This window comes from Sordaria macrospora, chromosome 1, assembly GCF_033870435.1.
Source record: "Sordaria macrospora chromosome 1, complete sequence".
Taxonomy (NCBI): domain Eukaryota; kingdom Fungi; phylum Ascomycota; class Sordariomycetes; order Sordariales; family Sordariaceae; genus Sordaria; species Sordaria macrospora.
In genome coordinates this window covers 8,001,443-8,014,664 of record NC_089371.1, presented here as the reverse complement: position 1 = coordinate 8,014,664, position 13,222 = coordinate 8,001,443, and the positions used below count along the sequence as shown (strand labels likewise).

At 49.6% G+C, this 13,222-nt stretch overlaps 1 protein-coding gene across 1 annotated transcript; it reads right to left on the bottom strand.

Annotated features, from left to right (window-relative positions):
• Nucleotides 1–1,584: 1,584 nt before the first annotated feature.
• On the bottom strand, nt 1,585–5,318 carry SMAC4_12713 (uncharacterized protein). Its single transcript, XM_024655510.2, has 6 exons — nt 4,378–5,318; nt 4,181–4,253; nt 2,980–4,128; nt 2,849–2,916; nt 2,321–2,795; nt 1,585–2,256 (listed from the first exon to the last, which is right to left on the bottom strand). Exons 3-6 carry the CDS (start codon nt 3,318–3,320, stop codon nt 1,953–1,955), a joined length of 1,188 nt encoding a protein of 395 aa, XP_024511019.2. The 5' UTR covers nt 3,321–4,128; nt 4,181–4,253; nt 4,378–5,318; the 3' UTR covers nt 1,585–1,952.
• Nucleotides 5,319–13,222: the final 7,904 nt, after the last annotated feature.

The following is a 13,222-nucleotide window of genomic DNA, read 5'->3' as shown; positions in this document are numbered from 1 at the left end:
GGGTACAACAGCAACAACAACAACAACAACAACAAACTGCACGCTGTGCCACATCATCTCATCATCTTCTTTCTGAGATACATACTTTAGCCGTTTACTTGTACTTCAGCAACCTAATCACACAATAGTCATCCCTTAAAGTACATCACCCGTTCAAACGTACAGATCGCCACCAGATAGGGCTTAACAGCCTAGCTAGAAGACCCCATGCCCAATGCCCAACTGGTCAAGGCGATGCGATTGCGGACGATTTCAGGACCGAACCAGACCTGCACTGATCACAACCCAAAGAAAGAATCATCATGCTGGTCTCCCGCTGCCCGCTGCCCGCCGTGTCCCGCTGCCTGGGCTGTGATGTGCGTGTATGTGTGCACTTACATGCCTGCTGCTGCCGCCGGCCGCTATGTGAGCCGCTATGAGAAAGCGGGCCGAAGTACAGTAGGTAGGCTCTTGCCTTGCGGTGGGTGGCTTGCGTTTCGACTAGTGCCTTGGTACCTGTAGTGTAGTCTATTCAGTCTAGACTAGAGGTACTAGGTTTGCCTACATAGCGGCTGATGTGTGTGTGTGTGTGTGTGTGTGTTCATGTGTGTTAAAGCCTCAGGTGAAAACAGGTAAACAAGTATACCTAGGTATGTTTTAGGTATAGCCTATAGCCTATCAAAATGGGTATTCTGAACTCGGAAGGTCGGGTGCGGGTGGTGTTTCTAGCTTCTGACTTTTCTCTCTTTTTTTGTACTGTAGGTAGGTAGGTATACTGCCGTCAACTCAACTCAACCGTTTCTCTGAATTCTGACTTCATGCACATGTCATTTCTTGTTTCCCCCCTTCCTCATTTGTTGTACCGTTTGCGCCGTGCCCCTCAGCCTCAAGGGTAGATACATAAATGAGTTGCCCGAGACTGCCCGTTGGTTGTCATTGCCAGCTCTACCATACCAGCCCAGCCTTACCTGGCACCCTGGCCTGGGGACCTAAATGGGATTTCCAAGGGTTCAGGTCGGCGAGGTTTGGGTAGGTACATGTGATACCTACCCTCTCTTCACATCTCTGCTACACTGATACAAATCTCAGAGTACACTCGGTGAATAAAGATGGGATGGCGCATACATGCCCGCTCCTAAGGGAAGTGATGTGATGTGTAATAACCCGGTCCAGGTACATATCCAAGGTATCTTCTCTGGTGGTGTACCCCCATGCGATGCCATTCCATGCGCGGTGCGGCATGTCCCCTCCCATCCTTCGCCTCTTCTTTTCTCATCTGACTGCTCATCACCGCTCGGCTCGCTAGTCAGGTCCGTTTCAGGACCCCGCCCCGGTCTCTTTTGCGATTGTAAGAGGATAGAAGCCCGAGTATATCCCCCTCTTCAGGGTAATGTAGTGGGATTACTTGCCCGAACTTAATTACATTGTAAGAGGGGGGACGCCACAGCAGATTGCTACAGGGCCAAGCTTTCAATAATTGCACCGGGAAGGGAGTGACTGATTAAGCATAATTGAAAATCCCCGATCCGGGAAGACGGGTATATGTGTAAGGACGGATAGGGAAAACTGGGTGTAGGGGAGCATTCTCCATCGGTTTCCTGGTTTTAGGTAAAGAATATCGGATCAAGAGACCGATCTGGTTTTGGATGTTTTGGAAGCCCAGATGTTTGTGAATTATGTCTTGCCATTTCATAGGATCCATCGACCTTGTTATCAAATTTTCGTTCAGTAAAACATGTTCCACCAAACAAAATCTTCGAAATAGCTCCCAATATCCTTCCCAGCGTGTTCCGTTATGTCCGATGCCGAGATTTCTCTGTCCCAAATCCCATTTCAGCCCCCAAAAAGGTATATATGCAATACTTGTATAAGAAACGAATATCATGACCTGCCGGTTTTACCCTCTAATTCCTTATGGCTCGTTTATTTTGTTTTTCCTTCTTTTTTTTTCTCGTGATCCCAGTTCTCGTTACTTAACTGTCGATCCGTTTCTGCTTGCACTTGTCATGCAATAGATGCCCATTTCGTGCAGTAGTCCTTGTAAACTCGGCGTGGCAGTTCGGACATGTTGCCTTTGTCGCTTGGCCCGACTTCTCTCTCTGATGACGTAGAAGGTTGCTGAAGGTCGAGAATTGACGGCCGTTGCATCCATGTTCCCAGCATTGTGGCTTCGGCCTGGGTTGTACGACTCTGACTTGCCCGGCGGTATCCTGAGGGCTACCTCCCATCGCTGGAGGTGAAATTGAGTACATGAGACTTGGGTCAGACATTGGGCGACTGTAGAAAACCATGTTAGTACGACTGTTGTGTTAACTCCAGGATGGTATAGAGCAAAACTTACCCGTAGTGTGAGGGCAAGCTTGAAGTGGCCGATGCAGGATAGCCATAATCGTTGATGTACGTTGGTGTGGGATATGGGTTATGATACATGCTGGACTGACTGTGGTGGTTGTGATGGTGGTCTGAAAGAGGTGGCGAAAATTGTGCATGGTAATGGGTGGCGTGAGGTTCAGTTAGCAACGAGACAGGGCCAGCGCTTGTGTAGACAGGCATGCTAGGAGCGCCTGATGACATGACTGCCAACGAAGGAGGTGGTGAATAGACACCAGATGAGGAGCTGCTTCCTGCCCGGCCGCCCCTGACATGCATTTTCGAATTACGCCGGGCTTGGTCTCGTTGTCTCTTGAGCTCGCGTTGCTCCGCACTAAGTGATGTTCTGGGTGGGCTCGCCGTTCCGGACCTCGACCCTGTGAAGCTGCTATCTGAACCGTAAGAGCCGAGTTCAGGGCTCATAAGACCGGATCCTGAGTCCAAGACTGTTCGATTGTGAGCTGGCCTGTCCGATCAAGATCTGGTTTTGGTGACGTACCTGGCCATGAAAAAGATGATCGCGAACCCATAGCCAAATTGGAGTCGTATTGTTGTAAGGCGAGTGTACTAGGAGGGCTTCAGGTAAGTGTGTGGTTCGATGGTCGATAAGCTGAGTTGTGTGAAGTATACCTCATGATCCTCGACTCTTTAGTTTCTGATAAGGGAGGACCCGGGGCCGGATAGGAATCCGATGCGAGACTGGTTCGAGGTAATTCTTCAACGTGGGTCTGGAAGAGATTGATGTCGTGGCAGTTTTCTTCAGGTAGGCTTTGCGATCGGACCGGGGAGAGTGACTGGTTTTGCAGGTTGCTGTATAGAGCTGTCCCAAACAGCTGTTGATTTCCTACAGACTGGACAGGTTGCAATGCCTGAATCAGGGTCTCGGTTGAAGAGGGGTTGCTGAGTTGGTTTGAACTGATGTTGTCTAAGTAAGCTTCGTCGAAACTCGAAGGTGAATATTGAAAGGCCATTTTGAAATGTTGGAGACAGAGACATAAGAAAGTAAAAAAGTTATAAGCTCCACATACGTTGTTGGCGATCCAATATTTCCTATAGTGCCGAAGCGAAGGCTTTGATGGTGGTGGCCAAGATGTCGCGTAAGGATTCGGAGTTAAGTGTTCGACTTATATGAGATGATCGACTGACTGACGTCTTGTGGTTGACTTGACTTTAGCGTGATCGAGGATCTAGGTTGCCAGATAGTTTGCGTTCTAAGTTTGGGAATGTAAAGATATCCCTCAGCCTCAACCCAGCATATGGCATGGGCCGGGAGGAGGATGGCTTATAACTTTCGGAGGCAGTACATCCCCACAGTCTCCCATGTGGGTACTCGAGGGTCATCTATGTAAGGCGAAGGGAGAAGCTCTTGACCACCCACATGAGCGTACCTTGGCGCACAGCAGAAGGAATTAGAGTATGGGAGTCAAGGGGAGATGCATGAGTGGGTAGCCGGCCTAGCTTGAACCGTTCAAGAAGGCCTGGGATCAGGGTCGGAGACAGGACAAAAATGAAAGACAAGGGGCAAGGACATCACAAAAGGGCCTGTGGTTAGAGGCTAGGGGGCATATGTAGGTACAGGGGTCCATAGGTTTGGTCAAGGGGACGGAGGAACTCTGTCTTGGGCAATTGGGGATAGATCGTGGATGGGTGTGAACGCAGCAAGCGATACATGTGTACCATTTGTCCTTCGCGAACCAATGCATACGCAAGCTCAATAAGATAGCCAGTAGTCAAGCGGAGGTTGTGAAGGCCCTACTGGGGCTGGAGAGTGGATGTCGGCTGGTACTGGTCAGCTCGATGTCAAATACTTGTACATGGGAGCGTAGCACACCAACACGTCTCTCAAGATGAGGCACACAGGTAAAGTTTTATGCCACGGTGTACATGGTGCACGGAAATGCATGCTGAATTCAGGGTTAGTGGGGAAGCTGTAAATGGACAACAAGAAAAGTTATCGATGATTGTTCTTGGCTCCAGTCAACTTTGGGCCTCCACTGAAGGACGCTGGGTCTGTGAAAGAGAACTCACCAAGGAGAGAAATATCCCAGCTAGAGTGAAGACGGAGAGGCTTGAGCGATGAAAACGATGCTGGCGTCCTACTTGTGCTAGGCTATATTGTTTTCTGTCCCATAGGGCTTGGTCAACGAGTGATAACGAGCTGCGTACTAACCCTTCAACTGTGCCATGCCACCGTGATCTCCATCTTGAGTAATCGAGAATTGGATATCACATCGGTGACAACGATACACTCTAGACTGCGAGAACATTCGGGTCGAGATGCGCAGACCGTGCCTCAAGCCAGGCCTGGAGAGTGCAACCCCATCCGCTGGCAGCCCACTTCGTGTCGTACAGCAAGACGATAGGTACCCGGCGGCGGTGGTAGTGGCTAGACCTAGAACCTAGAGGCGTGTCTAGGTCGTCTTGACCCCAACGAGCAACTCACAGGCTACGTGGTATGAGCTGAGCGCGTCTCTCCTGGCTAGGGCGCTTAGTTTGTCTGGTTGCTGGACTTTGGCGATGGTATGCAAAAGATGTGGTTGAATGAAATTGGTTCTCACACACCGGCCATCCACGTTGTTAGGGATGGCCAGGTCAACAAAAGCAGCGGTCACTGATCTAAAATCTGCATTTGCCCACGCGTTAGCTTGAACGAGGAATGAAATGAACGGGGGAGAAGAAAGCATGGGTGCTGGTGGTTTGGGACATTGGGGTTTAGTCGATTAACGGGGCAGGATTGTAGCAATGCTGCAGGGGGCAGATTTGGACACCTCGTCGAGCGAATCAACGGCGCCATGTGGACAATGACACAACACCTTCATCGTCTTGGCCGTCCTTGCCTCACTCACGCCTTTCCACTTCGGTCGCCGTCCTTTTCGGCGGGGTTTTCCATCTTCGTATCAAGGGCAAGGTGTGAGAAAGATACTGGAGGTCATCAAAATGACCTCAACGACCGCTGAGGATATGAGGACTATCCAGCACAGCAAACAACACCCTTGGGAGGGAGAAAGAAGAAAGTAACGACTTGTAGGTATCCATGTCCCTCAAACGGCCAGCCGTAGTGTGGGCTGAACGGCTTGAAGACAGCTTCACTTGAGTTGAGGAAGACGGATATGATATGCGCCTAAAAGGGTCCCCGCGGTGTCTACAGTGGTCGACTCCAAGGAAAAGCACAGTGAGTGGACAGGGACAAGGTCGATTCGAGAGTCGAGGCAGCAGCAAAAAAGTGACAAAAGTTTGATGCACGGAAACGAGATGACGGGAGAAGGGCTGGGTCTCATTATGACTGGTCATTAGACGACCAGACCATGTCCGCGCGCCTGTTTCGTCGTCGGGAAGGTGCAAAGGTGCTAGGCGCAGGCCAGGCCGCCACTTTCCGCAAGGCTCATAGCCTCATTCAAATCTTCTGTTGGTTCGACTGCGCGTTGGCGTTCGCTTTTTCTTTTCATTCGCTTAAGATCCACACAATGCTGTCAATACCTGCACTGGATTGCCCTAACGTGGTGGGGCACATGCGGGGAGAGCTTTGACGTAGTTCGTGCGTAGGTACCTGGGTACCTCTAGCAATCTCTTAGTGCAACTGCGCAACCTTCTGCTACTGATAGCTATCGCCGTTCAGACGTCTCCTTCTATCACCTGTTGTTAGTACTGACTTTGCCAAGGACCTTCGCTTGTTCACCTCGGTAAGCGTCTTGGACAGCTTATAACTTCATTTTCCGATGACCTTTACCGGAAGTACTGGAACATCCTCTGTGAGGGTAAATCGAGCCAAAACGATGCGATCCCTTCTCATCGAAACGGACTTCCTGAGATCTCTAAATCCAAACACTTCAAGGGTTCGTTCATTTTGATCGAACAGTTTACGGCGACATTGGTGTGCCACACACGGAACATGGAGCTGTTGGGAACATGGGACCTGGAAAACTGCCCGAGTGGATACCTCCAGCCGACAACACTTCAACCTTACCGGTATAGTACACATCAAATTTCAGTTGTCATCCAGGAAGTCTTCAGATATCCAACTTTTTCATCACGACGCATCTCTCCCAGAGTCTAACGGCATTCCAGGCACCGGGAGGATTGACGTGCAGAGTGATATGATGGGCCTCCTGCAAGCGCTATCATTTGTTGAGTGTCTTGCCCAGCTGGTGATACCAAACCCCAGATATCAACAGAACTCCCGGTCAATCGAAGGCACAGTCCGGCCAACAGCCAACAAGCAGACGTGCTAGACGCCAGGGCAATGATGGGAACCCATATCATTGGACCAAACTCCTGAGCTGATGTTATAGAACCACTCTTACGCATGGTGAGCGCGGCTGTTGCTTGCGCCACTACCCCTGACTTGGTCAACTTACAGCTCTATCAAGCACGGTCGTGGTGAAGGGATTAGGTCCTAGACCCTAGCCGTAAGGTACTATGGGCAGAGATATTGCTCAGTGTTCTGGAGTCTGACATGTCTGTTTACTGATCAGTGATCACGAGAGATGCCGCTAGGATGAGAACATCCATGATACGGCGAGATATTACCCATTTCCAGTCGGGCAATGGCGGCTACGATATACCAAGTTGTAGCCAACAACCGATAAGGATGGAAGGCTACACTGTTCGTCTGTATCTCTAATCCAGAAACCTCTGTTCAGCCTAAGGCCATGAATATGATACATGTTCAGTCTGCTATGTTTGCGCAGGGCTGAAATCAACGTCCCTCACTACACGTTTATGGACCACGCCTTCTTTAGACCAGCCACTCTGCCCGGAGACTTCTTGATCAGACAATTCCACCTACCCTGGATCCAACAAGAGGTGTTCTCGGTGAATCGCCTAAACCACCCAAGACAGAGCTTCATTTCCGACAGACAGTCGGCTAGTCATCACCTGGGTAAACACTCTTCGGTTGCAACACCATACTGTCACTGCTCACAACCAAGCACAACTCGTTAATCATAACGTCGAAGAGATAGCTGACATGGGGTCACGGTATTGGAAGATGAACACGAAGAGTGTCTTCATAACTCACAGTACATTGGACTGTGGGCGGCTAATTGTTCAATCACAGATGCTTCAGCTTCCGGTGCCCTGCTCCGCTGCCAAATGGAAACCTACTTATGCAGTGTGTACAGCCTGCATGTTGTTGGAACCAACCGCACCAAATTGTCCGGATGCAGAACCAACCACTCAAGCGCGCATATCTTCACTGCTCTTGATATCAACTATTCTGAATAGTTCCGATATCGTTTCGGAAAGTGCCATATTCTCAGTGTTCAAGAGGAGACAGATGTAGTTTGAAAAACACCGGTTCCTACAATTCAACATCTACCACAATGTTCAACGTTCTTCGGCTGTCTGTCCCCACTCTTCTTCCCGATGGTCACGGCCCCGCAGGCATACATAAAGGTCCACCAAGACCGAGGTGGGTCCGCCGATCAAAGTGGCAGGACAACAAAATCGGGCAGGCGATGCCGGCTCGACGGTCATGCAGCGAGGATTTCCGATGTGCGTGCGGTCTTGAAAAACAACACCGTTCGGTATCCCTATTGGCCGAGATCAGCCAACCTTTTGCCCTAGAACTTAACTCGGAGTCCGTATCGATATATTTATTCGGATAGCCTGCAAGCCTTCCCTACCCCTCAAGATTCTTATAGAACGATGGTAAAAAGTCGAGTAGGCTCAGTAGCTGTCTTCAACTCGGTGCTCGTTTAAAGTGCTTCTTGACTGGAAGCATATCCGCGTTATCAGAATATTCCTCCGCATATTCCCCATTATGTATTCAAACATCTGCTGACCTTGATGGGTTGGTTCCCGAACAGCGGATCGACCGCCATCCTGCGTGGACACGGATGCCGATGGTCACCCATAATTCAACCCTGAGCGACCTAGGGTCCACTTTTACAGGCAAATCGCAAACCATCATTGGCTGTCAATAATAATTGTTAAGGTCACCGACTTCACCAGCTCGGGGTTGCAGATTTGTGCATCGGGTATCACAACCCCAGTTCCACAACGCCGTCACCCTGAATGAACTCCAGCTCCCATCCATGCCACAATCACGTTCAGCCCCAATTCAGCTTCCCTGACCTTGATGGTCCGCTATTGTGCACCAAGTTACAACGACGGACACGACCATGTTGACCTGGCTGTCCTGAGTGGCGCCATGGACTCAGTCATGGACATAGGGCTGTCGTTCCACTTAGGCAACACCCCAACGAACAAGACACGGCGAGATCACGGGTTTATTTCTTCGGCGAATACCTACAAGACTCACTGGCAAGCAATCATTCCTTTTGCTGCATAGTTCGTCAACCCCCCACTCAAGTGTCCATAAGTTGCTCCTCGTTTCCTGGACATACGGAGCACATATTAACACAGAGTGCCGTGTATCTTCAACGTTTCGCCAGAGTGTGGCCAGTGGCACAGCGAAGTTTTCTGTCCCATTTCAGGTTTATTGCTTTGTGGTACCTTATTGAACTTATACACACGTAGTGGGCCTGGACGGCTTAGCTCCGACACGACGCCTCTATAGTAGAATATCCCATCCTTTCTCTCATCATCCATCTTCACATGGCAAAACGCAAGACATTTGAGACATTGCTATCGATCTTCCTCAAAATCCCACATTGAGTGATGCCTTCACTCCGGGGTATCATCGAGTTACGCAGCAGCCAGGCAGCATCACACAGAACACTGCCTCCGTTACATAGCATAGTATCTTCGGCAGGGGTATATAATCTAGGAGGTACCTACTGTGGTACACCATGCGGTCATCTCTTGGGCCTGTACACTAGAAAGGCCAGCTCCTCAGCCCTGTAGCCCTGTAGGGCAATCAACCCCGAAGCTGGATGGAATCAGGCTTCAGCAAAACAAACGTTCCACAAATACGTCGGGGGACGACCCCTTTTATCTGACTCTTGTTATACCTACCCCAGCCTATAGCTATACTCGCTTTAAGCTGCCTCGTCTGTCCATCCAGATACCACTTCTTTTCGCAAGCGATACGGTTTTACTCAATGTGCGCTAAGATGCGAACTAGCGACTCCTCACATGAAATTCGACCGATCTGCTAGTGAGTTGATCCGGATCACAGGCTTTGATGGGGACGATCTAGTAGTAAGATTGGATGAGCAAAACCACATCGACTGAAAAGGCGCGGTAGAGATGCTCGCTAGAATGGGCGAACATGTCTTGACGCTTCAGTTTTGTAGTGAAGTTCTTGACAAATTCCGGCCGATGTTCAGGCTATTTCATGCCGGCGGCATGAAGGGTACCACACCTCGCCTCCGACTTGCATGCAGTTCGCTTGACGATACTGGCAAACTGGAAGTGAGGTAAGTTGACTTGCGAACTTTTGAGGAAGTGGTGTCTGCGGAGCAGGTTTGAGAACCTTGACTTTGATGATCTGCTCAATCCCCAAATATGCGTGTTGTTATCGTTTATGGTACCTGTCATGTCTCGTTGAGTACTTATGCGAGCCCTCTTTTATGCGATCTACTTGTGCAGTCCTTATCTTATCCTAATTCAGTCCGAGAGATGCCCGCCCGCCCCTTCCCCGTTGGCTTCCCGTCCTGGTCGCTTCCCGACAAACTCGGAATGAGCAGGTACAACCCAGCACGATGGTAAAAATGGAAAACTCTGACTGACTCTCCTCCAGCCCAATCTTTCCTTCTCAAACTGTTCTTGATCATGGGCATCATGAATTGGGTTTGGGGCAAGATCCAAACTGGTAACGACACAAGCATCACTCGTCTTCTCCCGTTCAGTTTTTTCAACTGTTGTTGTATCGTTCTTTGACCGTTGATCAACAGCTTGAAGAGCATCAGACGCTGAAATTCTCAAGCATTGAAACTTCTGAACCTCATTCTGCTAATAAATAACAGTTCGGGCAACAACAAACATTTCAGAAATCCAAGTGTGTAGTGGCTGTTCGCTAATCTCCCTCCCTTTCTGGTACAACAGGACCACACACTCGCTTCTTATTTCTCGATGTCGACATTTCTTTTACCAAGGTTCACGCCAGCCGAGTCCGAGTTGATCATCACCAAGTGCCACTCAACTAAGCCTTTTGTTGAATTTTTTTCGATGCTAGAGGCCGGCCACTGATCTCAGCTTCCGTCACGACCACCGTGAATCTCGAAAACCCCGAAAGAAAGAAAACACGGAACGCTAACAGTTCTCTGAAACCATACCAGATAAAGCCAAGCACCCGACGACTGGGGAACTGAAATTGAAGGGTTGTGCCCCAGGATGGCATCAGTGCCTAGATATTTGAGGTGATCTAGGTAGATGGGATGTGCAGACTGTACCACTAATAGTACGCTTTACTATCACAGCAAGCCAGCTGTTAGTGGTAGCCGGTGCACATCCCATTCTTCACACCACTCTACTAGAGGAGCAGGCCACATAAAGGGGCAAGACCGCAAGACACAGGTGGAAGTACTACTCTGTAGACGTTGGAGTGACCTTGTGGCCTGCCAGCCTGCTTCTCTCCATCGATCACGAACCATGAAAAGAAGCAATGGGGAACCTCGTGCCACGGTAGCATGGATCTCCCCCGAGTCCCCCAAGGCAGCCAAATTTCGCGGCCTTTCTCTCCTCGCGTTCATCACCCTCCTTGCCCCCTCTCACTTTCACTTAAGCGATGTTCTGTGATCCCATCTCAGGGATGTCCCATCACTAAAAGCGATAGTGGAGAGTGTCACTTAAGCCCTACCAAAACCAACGTTGCATCGTGGTGGCGTTGCGTATTGGTTATTCAGGCACTACTGCGTAATGGGATCCATCATCAGACCACCGTGTGTGAATTGGGATATCAAAACTGGAGTCGGGCGGAGCTCTCCCGGGTACGTCTTTCTTCCAAGACTTTCCAAGCAAAGTTTGTCGGCGGACGCCGTTGTGCCACACGTGCGTGCATGGTCGTCTTGTTAGATTATCAAAGAAGGGGAACGACTGGACTTCAATCGCAGAAAGATTCGTCGTGGTGAGTAGCGCATGCTCATTGCAGCTCTGGAACTTACTTCATGGAGGTATTCCCTGGTTGTGCTTGACTGAGAAACCCAGTCAGAGAGAGTCATGGACAGAAAGGCATACTCCAAATTGTCAGAGATGGTTGGTCTCTTGAGAGCAATTGTAGTGCGCGTCATGACACCCACGCCCTTCAGACGGCATATCCTTCACTGGTGCCTCTGCCTGGCCGGATCGCATCCGATGGTTCTTGTCAGTGTCCACCACATACTCGAATGGGTGTGAACGCGAAGAACCTCGCACAAGCCTTTTCAGCGCAGCGGTGCGCAACACGACACAGAGACCTCTCAGCCTGACGTTTCTTCTCAGTGTCCCCCACGTACACCTGTACTAGCCCGGATGGGTGCGGATGTGAAGAACCTTGCAGAAGCCTTCCCAGCACACAATGCATATCCATCAACTTTCCTACGTCGGAGATCCCATCAGCTCGCCCCCCTTGCAACCGCAAGCCCTTGAGAACTCATCATAGCCCGTCTCTCGGGGATTTAAACAGTCTAGTGACCTTTCTGCACATCTTTGGAGGTATTGAAAGCCGGTAGACCTGATCATCGCCAGGAGAAAGCCCGATTCCGGATGGATCATGCCCCCCGACAACATCATCAACCAGCGCGACCGATAAACGTCGGGCTACTGACAGAGGTCACTATCGACCATTTATGGGTGGATAATTGCTCCATTACCCGACATTCTCACAAGAATGTAAGAAGAGGCTTCAACGTCACAGTTCACGGCATACAAATAAGAGAGTAAATTATTGCATGGAAAGCCATAATAATTAATCACGCTTACCAGAACTCCCTTACTTGGAGGTTCTGGTGCGGCCTGGGACTTTTCCTCAACTCCCTCTTCATAAAAGAGGGGGAAAAAAAATTATGGGACAGCGAAATATTCATAGGACAAACTAAACCACTCGAGAACGCCAACCATCTTTTTGCAGAAAACTTTTCCAAAATTCTGAGAAAAATGAGGGAGGTAAAGATAATGATAATTAAATTGCTCTTAAAGTTGTATCAATTTTGGACAGGTGTGGAAGGAGAGATAGAAAAAAAAGGTTTCAAAACTACACCTTTAGCTGCATGGCTATCGAAATTCATCGAACGCAAAGTGGTGGTCAATGTTGCACTAACAGCTTTCTTAGTGTTTTAGCGCCAATGCAGATTGTCCCAAGAATATTTCGCTGCCCCATAATTTTTTTTCCCCCTCTTTTATGAAGAGGGGGTTGAGGAAAAGTCCCAGGCCGCACCACAACCCCCAAGTACCAAATACTAAAACATGCAGATCGTAGGTCCTTTACCGCCGTAGCGGGAAGCTGTTGTGAACCGAAACAAAAGTCCGCTCTTCAGCACGGAGAGGGCACAGCAACCACGATGCCACTCGGCCTTACATAGTACCATAGAGGTATCCATAGGGCGGGGGCAAGGGTGATCATCACTACGCCGTAAATTCACCTCGCTTCCACTGTCCGCTCCCAAAGACAAGTGCTGGACAACTTGTAGGTACACAGACACTGAGAGAAAAAGTCCGGACACGCTTACACTCAACCACACTCAAAGAGTGTCCGGACTATTTTTCACAACTCCTAGTACATTTAGGCACCAGCAAAACCAGCAGTTCAAATGCTACCATGTTCGCAATACCTCCATACAGAGACCTCTCAGTAGTGTCGTCGCTGCCAGCACAGGTAATGGCACTCTATTCGTCCGCTGTCATTCATCTGGACAACCTCGCCAGGTCATCCTTTGTCGGGGTATAAATGTCATCCGCACCACACCGAAACACCACAACAATTCTATACACATATAATAATCATCGACGATCACCATGCAAACCCACATCCTTATCCGATCCATGGCCCAAC